Consider the following 17,468-nt stretch of genomic DNA (forward strand, 5'->3'; position numbering starts at 1 on the left):
TGAAGCCGTGAACATTTATTGACATTACAAAACACCCAAGGAGAGTCACAGATATGAGAGCATTGGGATGGTCGCAGTACACAAAGAATGATCATCGACATGCATGAACACCAAACCAGGAGATTTCACCATTCATTTGCTCCTCTCTGGTATGAATAATTCATTTTACTCAGAAATAATCATCTTCATTAACAAATGATTTGCTGCAGATGTTCAGACATTTGTGGCACATGGAAACAGAGTATATATACTGTAGTTGCATTTCTATTATACAAAACCAAATCATTTATTTATTTAGTCTTTTGGCTAAACATGACAGAAGATTCTGGAAATTAAGACTGAATAGGAGACAGCTGGAAAAGTCAGCTCAGCGTTGACACATTTCTAAGGATATGATGAAAGCCATCAAGTATTAGCTAAAGTACTAAAGTATAGTCAACAGTATAAAAACACACAAATTGAATTGTATTAAGGTTACATGAAGATGCATTCAAATTAGGGATGGTAAATAAAAATGCTTACAGCAAATAACAAAAACAACCATTTTAATATCAGCTGAGACGAATTGTAAAGTATAATATTCATAACAAAAATCACCTTTAATTGTTAAATGTAAAGTGGTGTTGCTGCTGACACAGGCACTTATCAGATATATTTATGATTTCTAAAAATGGACAAAAACGGAAAGCAGAGCGCAAATAAACATCTTTCTTGCCACATATGTCGCAGCTCTCATTCCTCCTGCTGGTCTTCATTTTGCTTCTTGGGGAGCTGTGAATCGGAGAAAGGTCAATAAAAAAAAATAAAAAAAATCAGTGCCAAATTAAAGTGTCTAGACTCTAAAAGGGAAAATGCACCCATCAAAAGAATTTAAACATTGCTTTTTTTTCCCCCATTAAAAAGAATGCTTACAATGTGAATTGTCTGGTTGTATGGTTCTCATTATCTTGCTCACATGGGGAACGCAACTGTTTTTTGCTCCAAACAAAGGGAATTAATAGAGCTTAAATTGGAACTGTACCTTTGTTAACACATTCCTTCTGTTTCCTCTCCCCTCTTTATTCTCTGTTGAATGCAGTCTGATTGACACACATGCAAAAAAAAAAATGAAATCACTTCTCACATATTGTGTTAACAGTACAAAAAGATAACTATATTTAATATGTTTCTAGTGGACGTACCCCTTTAGATAGTCTGAGCCTGGCTTGTCAGAGTCCAAGAAAGAAGACAGCGGCTCTTCTGATTCTCTGCCATGTTGAGCTCTGTTTTGTGCTGAAACCTCACAGTTGGACGTTTTTCGCTGACTCGGCCGTCCAATGTAGCCTCTCTGCCGTTCCCGTTGGTGTTGTCCTGGTGGGAGGTCTCCGTCAATTCCTAGATCTTCGTCCAAGAGGTCACCTGTACGAACAACAAACATCTGTCAGGAGCCAGGGACAAGCCACCTAATTATGTCCACTTAGCGGCCACATTAGGTACACTGGTACAAAGTATCCTTTACAAAACTCTTTTTATTTCATGTAGTCAAATAAGATGTTTATTATTATGGTCGTTAACTATCAAACATTGGTGCAGAATTTGGAATTGTTTCATCAGGTTTTGTTTTTCCATTCATGAATAGTTTAATGAATTAAGTTTCTATGTAGTAATAGTCAATTGTGACGTGAATTTCCCTTGTGTATCTATCAATCTATGAACCTGGTTCTAGGGCTTGGAATGTTGCCGTTTTATATAATTTTTTTTTTTATTGCAACGTATGGTTTCATACAGAATTAATTACATCACTATATTGTACAATTGAAGTGAAATGCATTTTTGTGGTTTGCAATTTGAATCCTTCCCCCATGCAACAATTGTTTCTCTCCATTCCCCACCTGACCGAGTCCCTGTATTACATATATACCTTGCTGCTTTATTCTGCTGTGAAAATCCGGAGAAGTCCGTCCAAACGCGTCCTTGGCAGGAGTTTTTTTGACAGACGCTTTTGTTATATTGTTAAACGGAAAGGCGGTCTGAGGGCGCATGTCGCATTTGTCCTGCATGGAAAAAGCATACGCTGTAATAACGTCACAGTTACACTACTGTTGTTATTCATAAAGACATTCCGGTTTATTTTTACAATCTGCAGAAGACACGAAGCCGATGTGAAAATGGGTCACTTGCATTTTTGACTACATTGTAGACAGGGAAGCTAATCATTTGGAGTTGTCTAACCAACCGGAGGAGTGACATACCTGATGATGAAAGACAACAGCTTCCTCCAGCGCCACGCCACAGAATTCACATGGAATCACCACGTCGCCCTCTAGTGGGCTGGCTGGTGGACTGTAGGAGGCTGGCGAGACGGACCCTGGAAAGGTGGGGATGTTGGAGGCCAGCGTGTTAGGAAGGCCGCGCATCATTCCCGTAGCGTTCCTGGCCTCTTTAGGGGGGGACGCCGGCTGCTTGCTAAAGGACGCAAAGGCGGATGCAGGGCTGCAGCCAGTCTGGAAGACAGTGTAATATATAATATAGTATAAATATAGTACACACACACACACATTTCAAGCTGTTTTTTTTTGTCACTCTCAGTTGAAGTTTACTGCCAAACTATACAAAATGTTGTGTATTGCAAACAACCACATCACTTAGCCTTTAATCCGCTAGTTTAAGGCTAATGCTAAAACAATATTGCGTCCCGCTGCAATATGACGGGCTGCAGCATCACTGGATAGGCGTTTCCTGCCGAGAACTCAAGTGGGATTCATAATAACGCTAACAAGACCATCATAAGCCACTACTTGTGAGTCTGTATCTCTCCAACGCAAGCTCTAATAACAACAACGCGCTGCAGCAACCATGCGTGCGACTTCTTGGCTAGCATTAGCCCTACTGTACACTAATTCACCTCATTACTACATGAGGAGAAAAAAAGTTGCGCATGTTATGAACCGAACTGGAAACACGTGAACCGAACGGACACAGTAGAACCAGACGTTTTTGATGGTTTTCATAACCCGTTCCAACCCCAGTGCTCAGTCATATTCTTTATCCTCTGCAAATAACAGCTAATATTACTGCTGAGGAGTTGATGGTCCTCTGCCTCCATGCATATCCGCATGTCTGTCTTATACTGTCCCCAGATGGCCAAGGTGCGCACACCAGAATGAGCAGCACAATGTGCACTGAACTGAATGAGAAAGTTTTCATTTGTCGCACTCTGTAGCACACACTACAAGATTAGTAAGCACACGATTGTCGATTATTATTATTTTTTTATCATCATGGGTAGGGTTTCTCACATATTAAAAATAGGTGTGCGTGTACCCTGCTTGAAGAGATAAATAGTTGGAAATCTGTGCTGCCAAACCCAGTAGAAAACGATGGCAAAGGCTGCCAATAAAAAAAAGGTATAAAGATGAAGAGAAAGTCATGATATCTGACAAGATAATGCAATAAGTTACAATATATCAATTGATACACAAGCAATAGACATATCAAAGTCCTTGTGTGTGTCTAGCGATGTGTGTCAAATGAGCAGTTGAAATGAAAATGACCCAACATAAAAATATAAATGGCAGCCAGCACTAAATGCAGTAATGACACTTTCTAACATGCTATTTTGCCATCTTAACTTGCTGAATCAAACTAGTTTCAATGAAACTTCCACCTTTTGCACCATTGTTAAATATTTGTAAGCTGTCTAACCTGTGTAAGGATTGTGGGTCAAACTATTGAAATGATGTCGAACCTGATGCAAAATGAGGTCCTCTTCCGGAAACAGCTCTTCACAAAACTCACAGGGAAGCATGATGTCTGTAAGAAATCAATTACATTCCTGTCAACTGCAGACCACCTACTGTTATAAAGAGAAGGAAGTGGATGGTGTTCAAGTGCATTTTTACCTGTTTGATCACGGTCCAAAAGTGCACTTGTGCGAGAGGGGACGTTTGGGTAGTTGTTGTTGGGTGTGGGAAGCTGACAGCCGACGGAGCTGTCGGAGGTCTTCGTGTGATCCCAGATGTCACTCCACAAACTGGCCTCTCCACCACCAGCCATGGAATCTCCGTCTGTCTGCAAACTGAGGGCCAACATGTAGTCGAGGCCTGATGAATCCTCGTCTTGAAGTGGCCAGGCACTACTGCGACTCAGGAAGTCGTTCTGTTCAGATACTACAAGAAATAACACAACAGGTAAACTAAACAATGTTCAGCAAAAGAGGTTAGTTTTTTTGCCTCCACTTCTCTGTGTTATATTTGGTACCGCAGCAGAAATCAAAAGACTGTAACCAGTTGGATTTGAAAATCACTTTTGCATTACAAAAGGATGAATGAATTAACTTGTTTAGAAGATGCGAATACAGTTTTGACATCTCGCCTGGAACAGTGCATTATGGAAAGAAATCACATTAATTTACTTTTTCCACATTTTGTAATCTTATAGCCTTATTCCAACATTGATGAAATAAAAAATCCCCCCACAACCCCAAAAAAACTGAGAAAGGGGAAAACTATTCGTTCCATTTTGGAACAAAGTCGTAACGTCACAAAATGTGGTAAAAGTGAAGTAGTGTGTGTATTTTCCGGATGCACTGTAAATGTGGACGCTCTTTAAGGAAATGTGTGGAGTGTGGGGCTTCTGTATGACACAAGGGTCCTGGTTAATGTTTGAACTTGACAAATTATATGGAAGACGACACCCACAAAAACATTGAGCTATAACTTAGCACAAGTCAAGTTTCTTTAAACAGAACGTTAAGAATACCTTCAGTGTTCCCCTGCTATATTGCGTATTTATAAGCGATTGTTTTGTTTAATGGGTTTTTACACTATACAGACAAGTCCGAATTCAGAGTTGCGTTTCTTCAGTGTAGTACCATGTTGTTTAGCAACATGCTGGGTTGTATTCATAAAATATTTTTTTTTTAATAATTTTTTTTTTTTTTTTTTTTTTAAAGATATAGCATAATAATAGCAAGAAGAGGCAGAGAAGGACCCAACTAACCTCCAGTTGTTGTTCCCACGGCGCAAATATATATGGCTGTGAGTACTGAGTAGTGTTGTTTGCTCTGTTTGGATGTGCTGGTGCTCCTTGTGTGGAAAGTAGCAGTTGTATGAAGGTTTATAATGACCAGAACATTTCTGGTGATTTCCATTAGCCGGCCTATGGTATTTTGCACAATATACATTCACATTAAGCTAGCGGACTTTTGTTGGACAAAATTATGAGGTTGGGTTGAACATTTTGATGTTCAAATATACAATGTTAAATGAGGATAGGCAGTATAGAAAATGGAGGGATGGACGGTATTAAAAGTGTGTGGGAGGTGGTACATATACATTTAAAAATATGCATGTAATTATTAATATGGCAGTCCTTCACCTAATGCGGTTGGGTTTGGAACGTATCCCTGCAATAAACGGGGGTTCACTGTTATTAAATTTTTATTGGACACCTTTAGGCCATATTCATTCATTCTAATTCCACGGGAATTTTTGTATATTTTTTTTTTTAAAGCAAACAATTAATATTGGCTAAATGAGATACAGCATAAAGAAGACAGACATGATTTAAAAGAGGAATCATCTCACATCGGCTTGATGTAATATTCCTCGGGGCAATATTCTTCCAGTCTGCACTGCCTTTTGGTCCCCTTGAAGCGTTATAAAATGTGGAGTCAAAAGCGGGCGGAGAAGCCTGATGTTTTTCGGCACTGAGGTTGTTTTCTTTAGGCCCTCGCTCTTCGGTTCTTAGGGGGTTTCGGATGGAGTGGCCTTCAAACCAGGCCCTGGGAGGATGCAGGTCTGCCGGATTGCGACCGGAGTAGCTGTTGTTCCTCTCCTGCAGCAGCGTGGGACTACCGCATAACATTGGATGCAGGGCTTTTTCCCTCAACATGACATTGCACTTGCACTGTGAACAGGGCTCGGTGCGAGCTCCACAGTAATCCTCATGCTCTCTGGATTGACTGAAGGCAATCTCCAGTTCACAGTACTGGCACGCCACCAATCTCTGAGAGCAGTCAGAGTTCTGTAGGAGGAAAAGTTGTGAAAATGCATCACTACTGATGAATATACAGTAAGGATTGCTAGTATTTGGATTGTGAGAGTTCTTATAATTTTGCCTTTATACACCATATTGCGTTTGAAATAAAACCAAGATGGGATTTAAGTGAAGATTTTCAGCTTTAACTTAACAGTTTTCACAAAAGTAAGGCATTTACCATTTAGGAATTATATTTATCTAGAATAACTAAATTTTTAGGGGCAAAAGTGACATAACTAAAGTAACAGTTCTTTTTAATACTTAGATGAAAATGCTTTGGATCCATTTTATGTAGTTAGGGTATCGGTGCCGATACTATAAATCTGTCCTCGTATTCGTAAAAATGCACCGATACCACTTCATTAGCCTGACATCCACTTTCTGTGTAAGAGCCATGTCAGCCATTTCGAGATAGTTTAAGACCATAGATGACAACACTTTTAGGCAACTGCAAATTATGCTTTGCAAAACGGATGATGAATTCTGCTGGGGCGGCAATTATATGCTAATTTTCGCTATTTGCTGTCCGGCTCGCTCCCTATTCCCCGCCAATAGCGGTGGTCTACTGTAAACATAAAATCTTAAAAACTCTGTGACTGTCCAAACACTTCTGGACCAAAGTGTAATAAAACTGAACAATAACACATACCTGGTGATCTTCAATTTGATTCTTATTAATCTTGAGTCCACACTTGCATGTTATCTGTATCAGAAAGGGGACACCAATGATTAAGAATGGATGATTATTCAGAATAGATTTGTTCTATTGTGTTTTCGCTTGAGAAAAACTAGCCTAAATATACAATATTGTCTATTCACCCGAGATTCTTAAAATGTATTACCTGGATATGTTCCTGTTGCTTGTGCTCCTGCAGATCTGAGCGTGGCACCGGCTCCTGGCACACATCACAAAGTGCAATGTTTCTTCTACAGTGGATCTCATGGGTAGTGAAATTTGCCTCTGGAATGGCGTGTTTGCTACCAAAAAAATAAAAATAATAATAATAATACAATTAACAATGAAACAATCACCATCAAATGTAAATCCTTGTTTGGTGCGACTTGTACTTACCAGTTGCCACAAAACTGAGTATTTTCATCTGCCATGGTCTTACTGGAGCCTGTATTTTAATAAACATTTATTAACTAGTGACAAAACAGAGGGCCTTTGAGATGTATTAAATCTCATCTATCCTAATAAAAAAAAAAGAATCAAAACAAACCGTCAATAATTGAACTGATAGCTTGGAAATCATAGTTAGTTGTAAATTTTGTAAACAGAGCTGAAAAAAATGGACAGTCATGTATTTACATAAGAAAATGACAGTGGTTATTTCACTTTTGCTTACCCGGCTAGCTAACGGTAGCAGACAGAGATCGTCTTCAGTAACGAGGAACAACAAGCATCTTCGCCTTAAGCCGACGGGAGTGTTTTAACCACACATAAAATATAAATGGCCATGGAAGGGACGCCTGCAGCTCGAGAATGTAGCTTGGCAACCGTGCTTCCCTTAGCCTAGCTTGGCCTGAGCTATTGCTAACTAACTTGCTGCTAGCCGCGAACTAGCCTGGCTATCGTACCCGACAGGCTACCGCATCGTTACATTTCTGTCAACCGGAACAGGTCAAATAAGCGACGTGGCCGAACCTAGTAAGAACAGTCATGACGGATAGCTGCCTTCGAAATAATAATATAGAACAAATGGGGAATTGGCAGACGCAGGCTACGAGCTAGAACTGCATCACGTATCACTCCGTTTCTTCTTTGCTATGTCGGCAGCAGGGATGAGTGTGCCCAGTGTCTTGCCTCTCAGGCGGTCCACGTATGATAGAATGATTATAATGCCGAATCCAACTGGAGCGGTTTTTATTCTATAATGAAAACGACACAGCTGGACACTTATTCAATTCTAACTTGTTAAAATCATTTTATATTGGCAGGATTAGAATCCTGTATTTATAACTCTGTGGACAGTTAAGGAGTGGGGGTGGGGTGGCTGTTGATTTGCGGTTGTGACGTCAGCAAAAAAAAAAAAAGAAAGCCCAAAGGGACATTTCAGCTCAAGTCAGTCAGTCAGTCAGCATGTAGAGCGACCAGATGTGAGTTGAAGCAGATAGCAGCGATTGTATGAATGTGCATTCTGTTATCGCTCATGGTCATAAAGCGACTGACCAATGACCACATACTCGGGCATTAAAACACAACCCCAATTCCAATGACGTTGGGACGTTGTGTTAAACATAAATAAAAGCAGAATACAATGATTTGCAAATCATGTTCGACCTATATTTAATTGAATACACTACAAAGATAATATATTTAATGTTCAAACTGATAAACTTGATTGTTTTTAGCAAATAATCATTAACTTCAAATGTTATGGCTGCAACACGTTCCAAAAAAGATGGGACAGGGTCATGTTTACCACTGTGTTACATCACCTTTTCTTTTTACAACATTCAATAAACGTCTGGAAACAGAAGACACTAATTGTTGAAGCTTTGTAGGTGGAACTCTTTCCCATTCTTGCTTGATGTACAGCTTCAGCTGTTCAACAGTCCGGGGTCTCCGTTGTCGTATTTTACGCTTCATAATGCGCCACACATTTTCAATGGGAGACAGGTCTGGACTGCAGGCAGGCCAGTCTAGTACCCGCAGTCTTTTACTACGAAGCCACGCTGTTGTAACACGTGCAGAATGTGGTTTGGCATTGTCTTGCTGAAACAAGCAGGGGCGTTCGTGAAAAAGACGTCGCTTGGATGGCAGCATATGTTTCTCCAAAACCTGTATGTACCGTTCAGCATAAATGGTGCCTTCACAGATGTGTAAGTTACCCATGCAATTGGGACTAACACAGCCCCATACCGTCACAGATGCTGGCTTTTGAACTTTGCGTCCATAACAGTCCGGATGGTTCTTTTCCTTTGTGGCCCGGAAGACATGACGTCCACAATTTCCAAAAACAATTTGAAATGTGGACCCGTCGGACCACAGAACACTTTTGCACTTTGCGTCAGTCCATCTTAGATGAGCTCGGGCCCAGAGAAGCCGGCGGCGTTTCTAGATGTTGTTAATAAATGGCTTTTCCTTTGCATAGTAGAGTTTCAAGTTGCACTTACGGATGTAGCGCCGAACTGTATTTACTGACATTGGTTCCCTGAAGTGTTCCTGAGCCCATGCGGTGATCCTTTACACATTGATGTCGGTTTTTGATGCAGTGCAGCCTGAGGGATCGAAGGTCACGGGCATTCAATGTTGGATTTCGGCCTTGCCGCTTCCATGCAGTGATTTCTCCAGATTCTCGGAACCTTTTGATGATATGATACCGTAGATGATGAAAATCCCTAAATTCCTTGCAATTGTACGTTGAGGAACATTGTCCTTAAACTGTTGGACTCTTTTCTCACACACTTGTTCACAAAGAGGTGATCCTCACCCCATCTTTGCTTATGAAGGACTGCGCAGTTCAGGGAAGCTCCTTTTATACCCAATCATGGCACCCACCTGTTCCCAATTAGCCCGTTCACCTGTGGGATGTTCCAAACAGGTGTTTGATGAGCATTCCTCAACTTTCTCAGTCTTTGTTGCCACCTGTCCCAACTTTTTGGAACGTGTTGCAGCCATAAATTACAAGTTCATGATTATTTGCTAAAAACAAAGTTCATCAGTTTGAACATCAAATATCTTGTCTTTGTAGTGTATTCAATTAAATATAGGTTGAACATGATTTGCAAGTCATTGTATTCTGTTTTTATTGCGGTTTAACACAACGTCCCAATTTCATTGGAATTGGGGTTGAATTAAGGAAGTGAAAACCTTTGGTCGTTGCTGAGGGTTAAGTTGCAACAGCCGATTCATCCGTTTTCTTGCGCTTATCCGAAGTCGGGTTGTGGGGGCTGCAGCTTAAGCAGGGTAGCCCAAACTTCCCTCTCCCCGGCCACTTCATCTAGCTCTTGCTGGGGATGCAGCTGCTCCCATGAATGCCAGCCTGAAGACATAGTCTCTCCAGCTAGAGCCGAGTCACCCCAAGGTCGGGACATGCCTGGAACTCCTCACCAGGGAGGCGTCCGGCGGGCATCCTAATCAGATACCTGAGCCACCTCATGTGGCTCCTCTCAATGCGGAGGAGCAGTGACTTGAGTCTGAACCCTTCCCGGATGACCGAGCTTCTCACCCTATCTCTAAGAGAGAGCCCGGACACCCTGCGGAGGAAGCTCATTTCGACCTTTTGTATCCGCAAACTTGTTCTTTCGGTCACAACCCACAGCTCGTGACCATAGGTGAGGGTAGGAACGTAAATTGACCGGTAACGTGAGACATTGCCTTCCACATCACTCCAGACACTGTACCGATCCACCTGTCGATCTCCAGCGCCATTCTTCCCTCACTCGTGAACAAGACCGCAACATACTTTAACTCCTCCACTTGGGGCAGGATCTCTTGGGTCGACTCGCAGAGGGCACGCCAGGCTTTTCTGACTGAGGACCATGGCTGTCCCCGATGTCCATATGCGATGTTGAAGAGGCGTGTCAGGCAAGACACCCCCACTTTAGGTACTCCGGGAGGATCTCATCCACCCCTGGGGCTCTGCCACCGAGCAGCTTTTTAACCACCTCGGTAACATCAACCCCAGAGATGGGACAACTGCCTCAGAGTCCCCAGATCCTACCTCCTCATAGGAAGCTGTGTCGATGGAATTGATGGCCATGGCCTCATCAAACTCCTCCCACGGCAGAGTTTTTGCCTCAGCGACCACCAAATTCTGCATTCCGCTTGGAATTGCACACCGTCAACAATCATGTAAATGTTCACGGATGTGTATTGGAGGTGACTAATGTAAGGGTGTCTGCAGTGATCAAATAAATTCACAATAAACATACAGCATTGACCTTTTATTTTTTTTTTTAATTGAGCTTCAAATCTGCCAATACAGTCGCATCAAGACCTTTCCATTACGTAAAAGGCACAGCTTTCAATCAGATAAAAATGCTGATCTTATTTACAGCAAAGGTTTGGACACAGTAGATACTGTACATTTGTGCACGCCCTATCAGTCAAAATGACCACCCAAGGACTCGATAAAACCCTCAATTAATTTGCAAGCCCTTGTACGCTCTGTAATTCCACATGTATAAAAATATGAAAAGTGGCTATGACAAATCTAGTACATTGTGAGAAAGAATGATTATGGGACTAAATTGGACATGGGTGGAGTAATATTCAAATAAAGGGGCATTATGAGCATGTAAATCAAATAAAGGAGGAATGTTGTAATTACTAAAACATTATGAATAGTTACTGCAGCAGATGGCAGATGCTGGTTCCTGATATTCTAGAATGTCTATCTCAGGAATTAAGTTCCATTTGCAGTGACTTTTGCCAAATCCAAACATATCCACTAGAATACCAGCTGCTATTGGTTCGTAAAAAGATGGCAGTACACACAGCCCTGCTGCTGTAGCCTGAGTTCAAGACAGGACCACCGCCACGATATTTACAATAAATTTCCCCTCTTGGTGCAAGGAGGTAATAGCTGATTACCCCCAGGGAAATAAGTACCAACACCGAGGAAATACACAGCCATCCACATTTCCACAAATGATCGGCACCATAGAAATAACCTAACAAAAAATATCTAAGAACTAAAGATTTGCATTCACAATGTTTCTATCAATTGTAATTTCACTATACAGATGTTTACTGGAAACCCTATACACTATCTTGTATTTTACTTACTGTATTAATGAAAAAAAACCTGGAATATGGACAAGAAATGCAGTCATATATGTGAAAAAGGCTTCTCGCAATCACCCGTCAATGCATTGTATTGCCTTAGACGGCGCCAAGCACAGCGACCGTCTTCATGTTGGACTGAAAATCTGTAGCCTGGTTTGGTCCACCAATAATTACTAAAACTGTTTCACCTATGTAGCAGTAACTGATATACATGTAAAAATCATTTTTTTTTCAGTCAAAACAGAATAATGAATGCATAAAAACAACATTAACCTGATTTTAAAAGAGGAAACTGCTCATTTTCACTTCTGAATTTACTTGGTCCGAATTAAAAACAAACAAAATTTGTTTTTCTTATTAACCAGTCCTGCAAATATTACATTTAGTACACGATGCAAATTCATATCCAAAAAGGACAAAAATGAATAGGGAAAAAGGCTCAGACAGTATTTAAAGACAGCAGATGGATTAGAAATACAATTCAAATGCTCAGTTGAGAGGAATGACAAGAAGAAGGCACAAACAGAGTTGAGACCTGAAGTCGCAGAGGTAGCAGAAGCCGAGGAGAAAGAGAATTGGTGAAAAACTAAGTGTTCAAAAGCAAAAAAATGAGAGAGGTGTGTGATGTAATGTCTATCTGTCCTTGGAACCAAGCTTCTCGATCAAATCCTGCAGGGGCGCGAGCTCTCGCCGGTCGATAAGGTTGAATTCCTGCACATAACAGAGATAAATAACCCTGTTTGAATTGTGGTTTTGCTAAGTATACATATTAAAATCATCTCCACTCCATTCTAAAAACTTCTATCCATTGAGACATGCTTCTTCTTGGCTGTTTGTTTTTTTTCTCCAGAGCAGCTGCTTCCAATTTTAGCACCCCCCCACCCACCCACACACACAAAACATGATTGTTGAGCCACGTGGATGAACGTGCTGCCGGAACTCACCTGGACAAAGAAAATGAAGTGCTTGAAGGAGGTGTTGAGGTGAGCCTCCTCCTGCAGCTGCATCACAGAGTCAAAATGCTGATGGTAGATGTGTGCATAAACCCTGAACAGGCGCTTCAGGATGGTTTTGGCCACAGACATGAAGTTCTTGGGAAAAGGAACCCCTATGGTGCAAAAGATTCAGTCAACAACTTTACTTTGTATAAAACACAATTCAATCTATTGACCACAACGCAGTCTGTAATTTTTTTTCGTTGCTGCAGTTTTTGTTCTTTCTTTTCCATGCAGTTTGACCGGTTTTCATTAGACTTTCAGAGGACGGCGCCAACTTCACAGAACTGATGAGCCTTGTAGTGCTCTAACACATTACCTCATGAAAGTTTTTCCATAAAATTAAAGTCACAAGATTGGTCATTTGCACTAAGAAGCTGAAGCTCTGTCCTCGGGCTGCACAAGTCAATTGCTACATACTTCCATCTAAATACAAAACAGACTTACCTTTGTTATATTAATATACTGAAAGAAAATGTGTTTAGTTTCTGACTGTCTTATAAACACAGTATTGTTCGCAAGTACAGAGAAGAGCGAACGCCCAAGAAACCTCATCAAGCAGTATCACCACAAAAAATATTTTCACTGATCTGATAATGACACATAATCCTGGTTTAAATCAAAGTTTACCAATCTTGGAGGGAAAGAGAGTCTCATCATCCAGCTGGTCTTGAACCCAAGTCATCAGGTAATCTATGTACTTGGGCGCGGAGCATTTGATAGGCTTTTTAATATTGGTGCCATCGGCCCAGTGGTACTCATATCTGCAAAGAGAGTTCATATTCAACTATGTAATAGTGATTTGACTGAGATGTAGCAGAGGATCATAAGGGCTTAAAAGCTCCATGTATCAACTTAGTTCATGAAAACTTTGTTTGGCAGGCGATAAGCTTAAAAATAGGAGCGCAAGTGGGAAATGCAGCACTATCTCTCCTGTACGTGTATATTTAAGATAGCTGCTCGGTGAGCAGGAAGTGAGCCTGGGTTCCTTCCTCCCGATTAAACGCTGACCGTCACGGCAAGAGAGGATTGAGGAAGTGCCAGATCTAGATTTGAGCAAAGAAAAGCAAGCATCTGAAGGGAGTTAACTCAAGCAACTTTCATGCCATTACTGAATTGGCCATTTAAACCGTTTTATCATTTCAAATGTCAGGACAACATTTGGGCATTTCAGTGCAGACAGACATTGCTTACAAAATCAAATCCCTTCATATTCCTACTGCCAATTAAACATGACTATCATGAGTACCCCTAAACACCATAGGAGTTGTTCCATTTTCAGCCCAAGTAATCATAACCTGCTTATTGACAAAAAAAAAAACTTTATTAAATGTTATTAAATCAAATACAGTTTGATTAGTTGAGAGGAGCCCTTTATCTGTCCAAATGGTTGTGTATGCATGGCACACTGATTGGTCCATTGTTAATTATGTGTTATGAATAGTTTTTGTCTCATTTTATTATTATTATTTTTTTTAAAAAATAATTCTTGTTCCTTCTCAATAATGCAGTGCAGTTGGAGTGGAACTGATTGTTCCCTACCTAAGTTTCCGCACTGCCACATATCAGTGACAGAGCAGTTGAAGCAGGTCAGGCCATATTTGGGTCTAAGGCAGTACAGCGGACCACCGATATTTGCGGGTGATAGGTTGCATGCTCGACTGCGAATAGCGAAAATCGGCGCATAATTCATGGTCATTATAATTGCATTTTATAAAATAAGATTAAAATAATTGAAAAAAAAACAAAAACGTGAAACGGTGAATCCGCTGGTGTCGAACCGTGAATATGCGGGCGTCCACTGTACTATTAAAATGTATTTCTATTATTCACTGCGCTTTATTGCCTTACCTTGGGCCAGCAGACATGACTGAGCAGCTGGACTCAGTACAAAACTCCGTAATGGTGCCGTACAGCATGTTGATCTGGTTGAAGAAATCCACAGCTGTAAAATAAATACAGAGTTAGTGCCTTATCTTGAAACAATGATAAAAATAACCTTATACGCAAGATAAGACTATTTCTTCCCTTCACTAAAGTAGGGCTGTGAACTCCCCTGCTATATCGCAGCTCATCATTCGCTCCTCCGATATATCGTAAATTTTTAAGCGATCATTTATATGGGTTTTTACAGTAAACGACAGACAACGACTGAATTTAGAATTGTGCGCCCGCAACATGCCGGACAGCACTGACGTCTGATGAAGGTGATGCAGTAATTAAGAGAAGGACGAGAGAATGTTCCAACCCCAAATCTCGTAATAATCATTCCCACCGAGCAGAGAGACTATTTGTTTGTGAGTATTGTTGTATGCCGTTTGTATGTGTTGCCAAATGCGTTTAAATCCCAAACTTTGTTTTTAATACAGTCTCTGTATATCGCAGATTTTTTACTCATCACGGATAGGTCCGGAACGATAATCCCCCATGATAAACGAGGATTCACAGCATCACCCAAAACAATGTCTTTTATTAAATTCATGAATCTTTTAATTTTGCACTCACTGTTGACTGCAATCCACTCATTGAGATCTTCTCCCTCCGGCAGCATGACCGCCTGCCTCAGGTTCCCACTGCCCAGCGTGGCCTCAGCATGTTTCAGCAGCTCATACTGATGCGAGCCCTCTGGGATGTTCTTCTTGGGCTTGAACGTCTTGGATGAGCGACTGCTACTGGAGAAAAACACAAGCAGAGCTGAACAGCTGTCTGATGCAGTGATAGAAGACTTAACGTTTGGATGCCTCATATTAGTGTAATGAACAGTTGCAGGAAAGTACAGTGCCCACAAAGTCTCTTAACAGATTGATGAAATGTTAATCCGATTTCTTCGGCAAACTCAGCAGTTTAAAACTTTTTTAATCATGTTGAGTTTGTGTATTTCAGGTACCCTGTTAATGAAATGTACGTTATTTGAAATGGCTACTACTCAAGAAAAGGCACAAGCACAATGTGTATGATGGTTTCCTGAAACAGAATCAGATACAGGATTCAGTACGGAGGAAATCAGACGTCATGTCTGTCAATTCGTGCATGGCTCAAGGAATTTAATGCGACGGGGAGAATGAAAGATCAAAGTTGAGGAAAACCACTTCATTATCCACTCCTAAAAACCTCCGCAGATCAGAGTATTCATGTGCTTTTGTAAAACATGTAACTGCGTTAACTTGTAAAGAGACAATGGACACCCTGTATAATGGTGTAAATACTCAATGGATACATGACGGTGTTTATTGAGATCCAGTAAAGGAGCTGTATCACAAATTCTTCTTTATGATATTGGAAACAGCCTTTATTAATCGACTGATACAGTGTAGTAGTACACTTCTAAGAACTAAAAATCACACCAATAGACATGGATAGATGTTCATCGAGGCTTCTGTGACAGTGTTAATCAAAACTGAGCATGATTAATCTTTTGGAAATGCAGAAATCGCGATACAGCTCTCGGATCGTGATGATAGTGAGATTGCACGTAATAAAAAGGCCCGTTTTCTTATACATATAGGAGACGTAAATGTAATAGTGTGCGTCCGGTACATGAGATGCGAGTGTCACCACGGCCAACGAGCAAAGGCTTTGGAAGGAACTTGAGGTCGGCGGTCGCAACTAACAGAAGAGGACAACGATATAAATGGTGAAAAGAGTTTATACGTCAGACGAAGGCAGCTATCCAACTTGAAGCTAGCGTTAACGGTGTAGCTAGCATCTAAGTTATCATTAAATGACAGTTGACTGAACGGTCACGTCTAACATTCCGATGAATGATAGCAAGCTGCTACTACAAAGTACTTGAAGTCGTCATCGCAATGGGTAGTGAGGCGCTTTAAGCGAGGGTGGTTTGCTTCACAGTTACTTCCCCTGGTGGAACTTGAGCTAACGTTAACCGCAAAGCGCCGACGACAAACAAACTGAAATGCCAAGTTTACTTACAATAGAAAGCTCATCTTGGCGAAGCGGTCGTGGGAGTGCCTCGATTCAACCTCCTCGCTCTCGGTTCGTCGATGGCGACTGTGACTTTTTTTCTCTTTTTTTTTTTACGTCTTGTAAGCTAAGCTAACATCAACTGCACTCAGTCGCTCACTGAGGCTCTTCCTCTGTCGACGGCCTGTAGCGACGAAGACGGACAAACTGTCGCCCCCTGTTGCGTGCACTTAGAACCCACTGACGTTTGATGAAAAGTGACGTCTGACATAAGAAAACATCTTTCTCTCGTCGTTCATCAAATGGGAACATTTTTAAGCACCAACGCCATTCATAATAACACCACTAAATTAACCACCAGTGGCGGTCCAGCCACTCTGCTGGCCGAACACTCTCAGAGAAAACTTTGACCTACATTACAACCTAAATTCCAATATTTGTTCCATAAATTGTATTCATGTATTACCAACATTCTCCTGTTTTCATTTCATAGGGTTTTTTCTCTGCTGCACTGCTTCCAGTACCATGCGGATGTACTATTTTTCTTTTTGGGGGGTTTTGTCCAATCACATTTCAGCCTCTACGTGCGTTACATTGTCAATCTAATCTGCCTTCAGAATTAGTAGACAATGTAATTTAAATTAGCAATGGGGCTGTTTCTTTAATCAATCAGATTTCATATTTGTCCTTACAGGGCCAGAGCGCTGGCCCTTGATGACATAATCATTTTCCCGTCCTTTGATTGGATGGTCAGAGGAAAACATCTGCCAGCCTTCCTAGTTAACATGGATAGT

At 41.1% G+C, this 17,468-nt stretch overlaps 2 protein-coding genes across 3 annotated transcripts; both read right to left on the minus strand.

Moving 5' to 3' along the window:
* On the minus strand, nt 1–7,847 carry trafd1 (TRAF-type zinc finger domain containing 1). The gene is made up of 12 exons (XM_061768482.1): nt 7,371–7,847; nt 7,094–7,142; nt 6,864–6,999; nt 6,671–6,724; nt 5,568–6,006; nt 3,882–4,148; nt 3,728–3,792; nt 2,232–2,483; nt 1,901–2,033; nt 1,182–1,398; nt 1,022–1,079; nt 1–771 (listed from the first exon to the last, which is right to left on the minus strand). Exons 2-12 carry the CDS (start codon nt 7,126–7,128, stop codon nt 733–735), a joined length of 1,695 nt encoding a protein of 564 aa, XP_061624466.1. The 5' UTR covers nt 7,129–7,142; nt 7,371–7,847; the 3' UTR covers nt 1–732.
* A 3,054-nt stretch (nt 7,848–10,901) lies between these two features.
* LOC133475523 (MOB kinase activator 1A) lies at nt 10,902–17,052 on the minus strand. Of its 2 annotated transcripts, none has more exons than XM_061768490.1 (6): nt 16,684–17,052; nt 15,259–15,425; nt 14,605–14,698; nt 13,384–13,517; nt 12,703–12,866; nt 10,902–12,469 (listed from the first exon to the last, which is right to left on the minus strand). In XM_061768490.1, the coding sequence occupies exons 1-6, from the start codon at nt 16,695–16,697 to the stop codon at nt 12,392–12,394; spliced, it is 651 nt and encodes a 216-aa protein (XP_061624474.1). In that variant the 5' UTR covers nt 16,698–17,052; the 3' UTR covers nt 10,902–12,391. The 2 variants fall into 2 exon arrangements, with proteins under 2 accessions (XP_061624474.1, XP_061624475.1); XM_061768491.1 differs by having other exon boundaries at nt 15,259–15,422; nt 16,684–17,037.
* Nucleotides 17,053–17,468: the final 416 nt, after the last annotated feature.

This window comes from Phyllopteryx taeniolatus, chromosome 3 (genome assembly GCF_024500385.1).
Source record: "Phyllopteryx taeniolatus isolate TA_2022b chromosome 3, UOR_Ptae_1.2, whole genome shotgun sequence".
Classification (NCBI taxonomy): domain Eukaryota; kingdom Metazoa; phylum Chordata; class Actinopteri; order Syngnathiformes; family Syngnathidae; genus Phyllopteryx; species Phyllopteryx taeniolatus.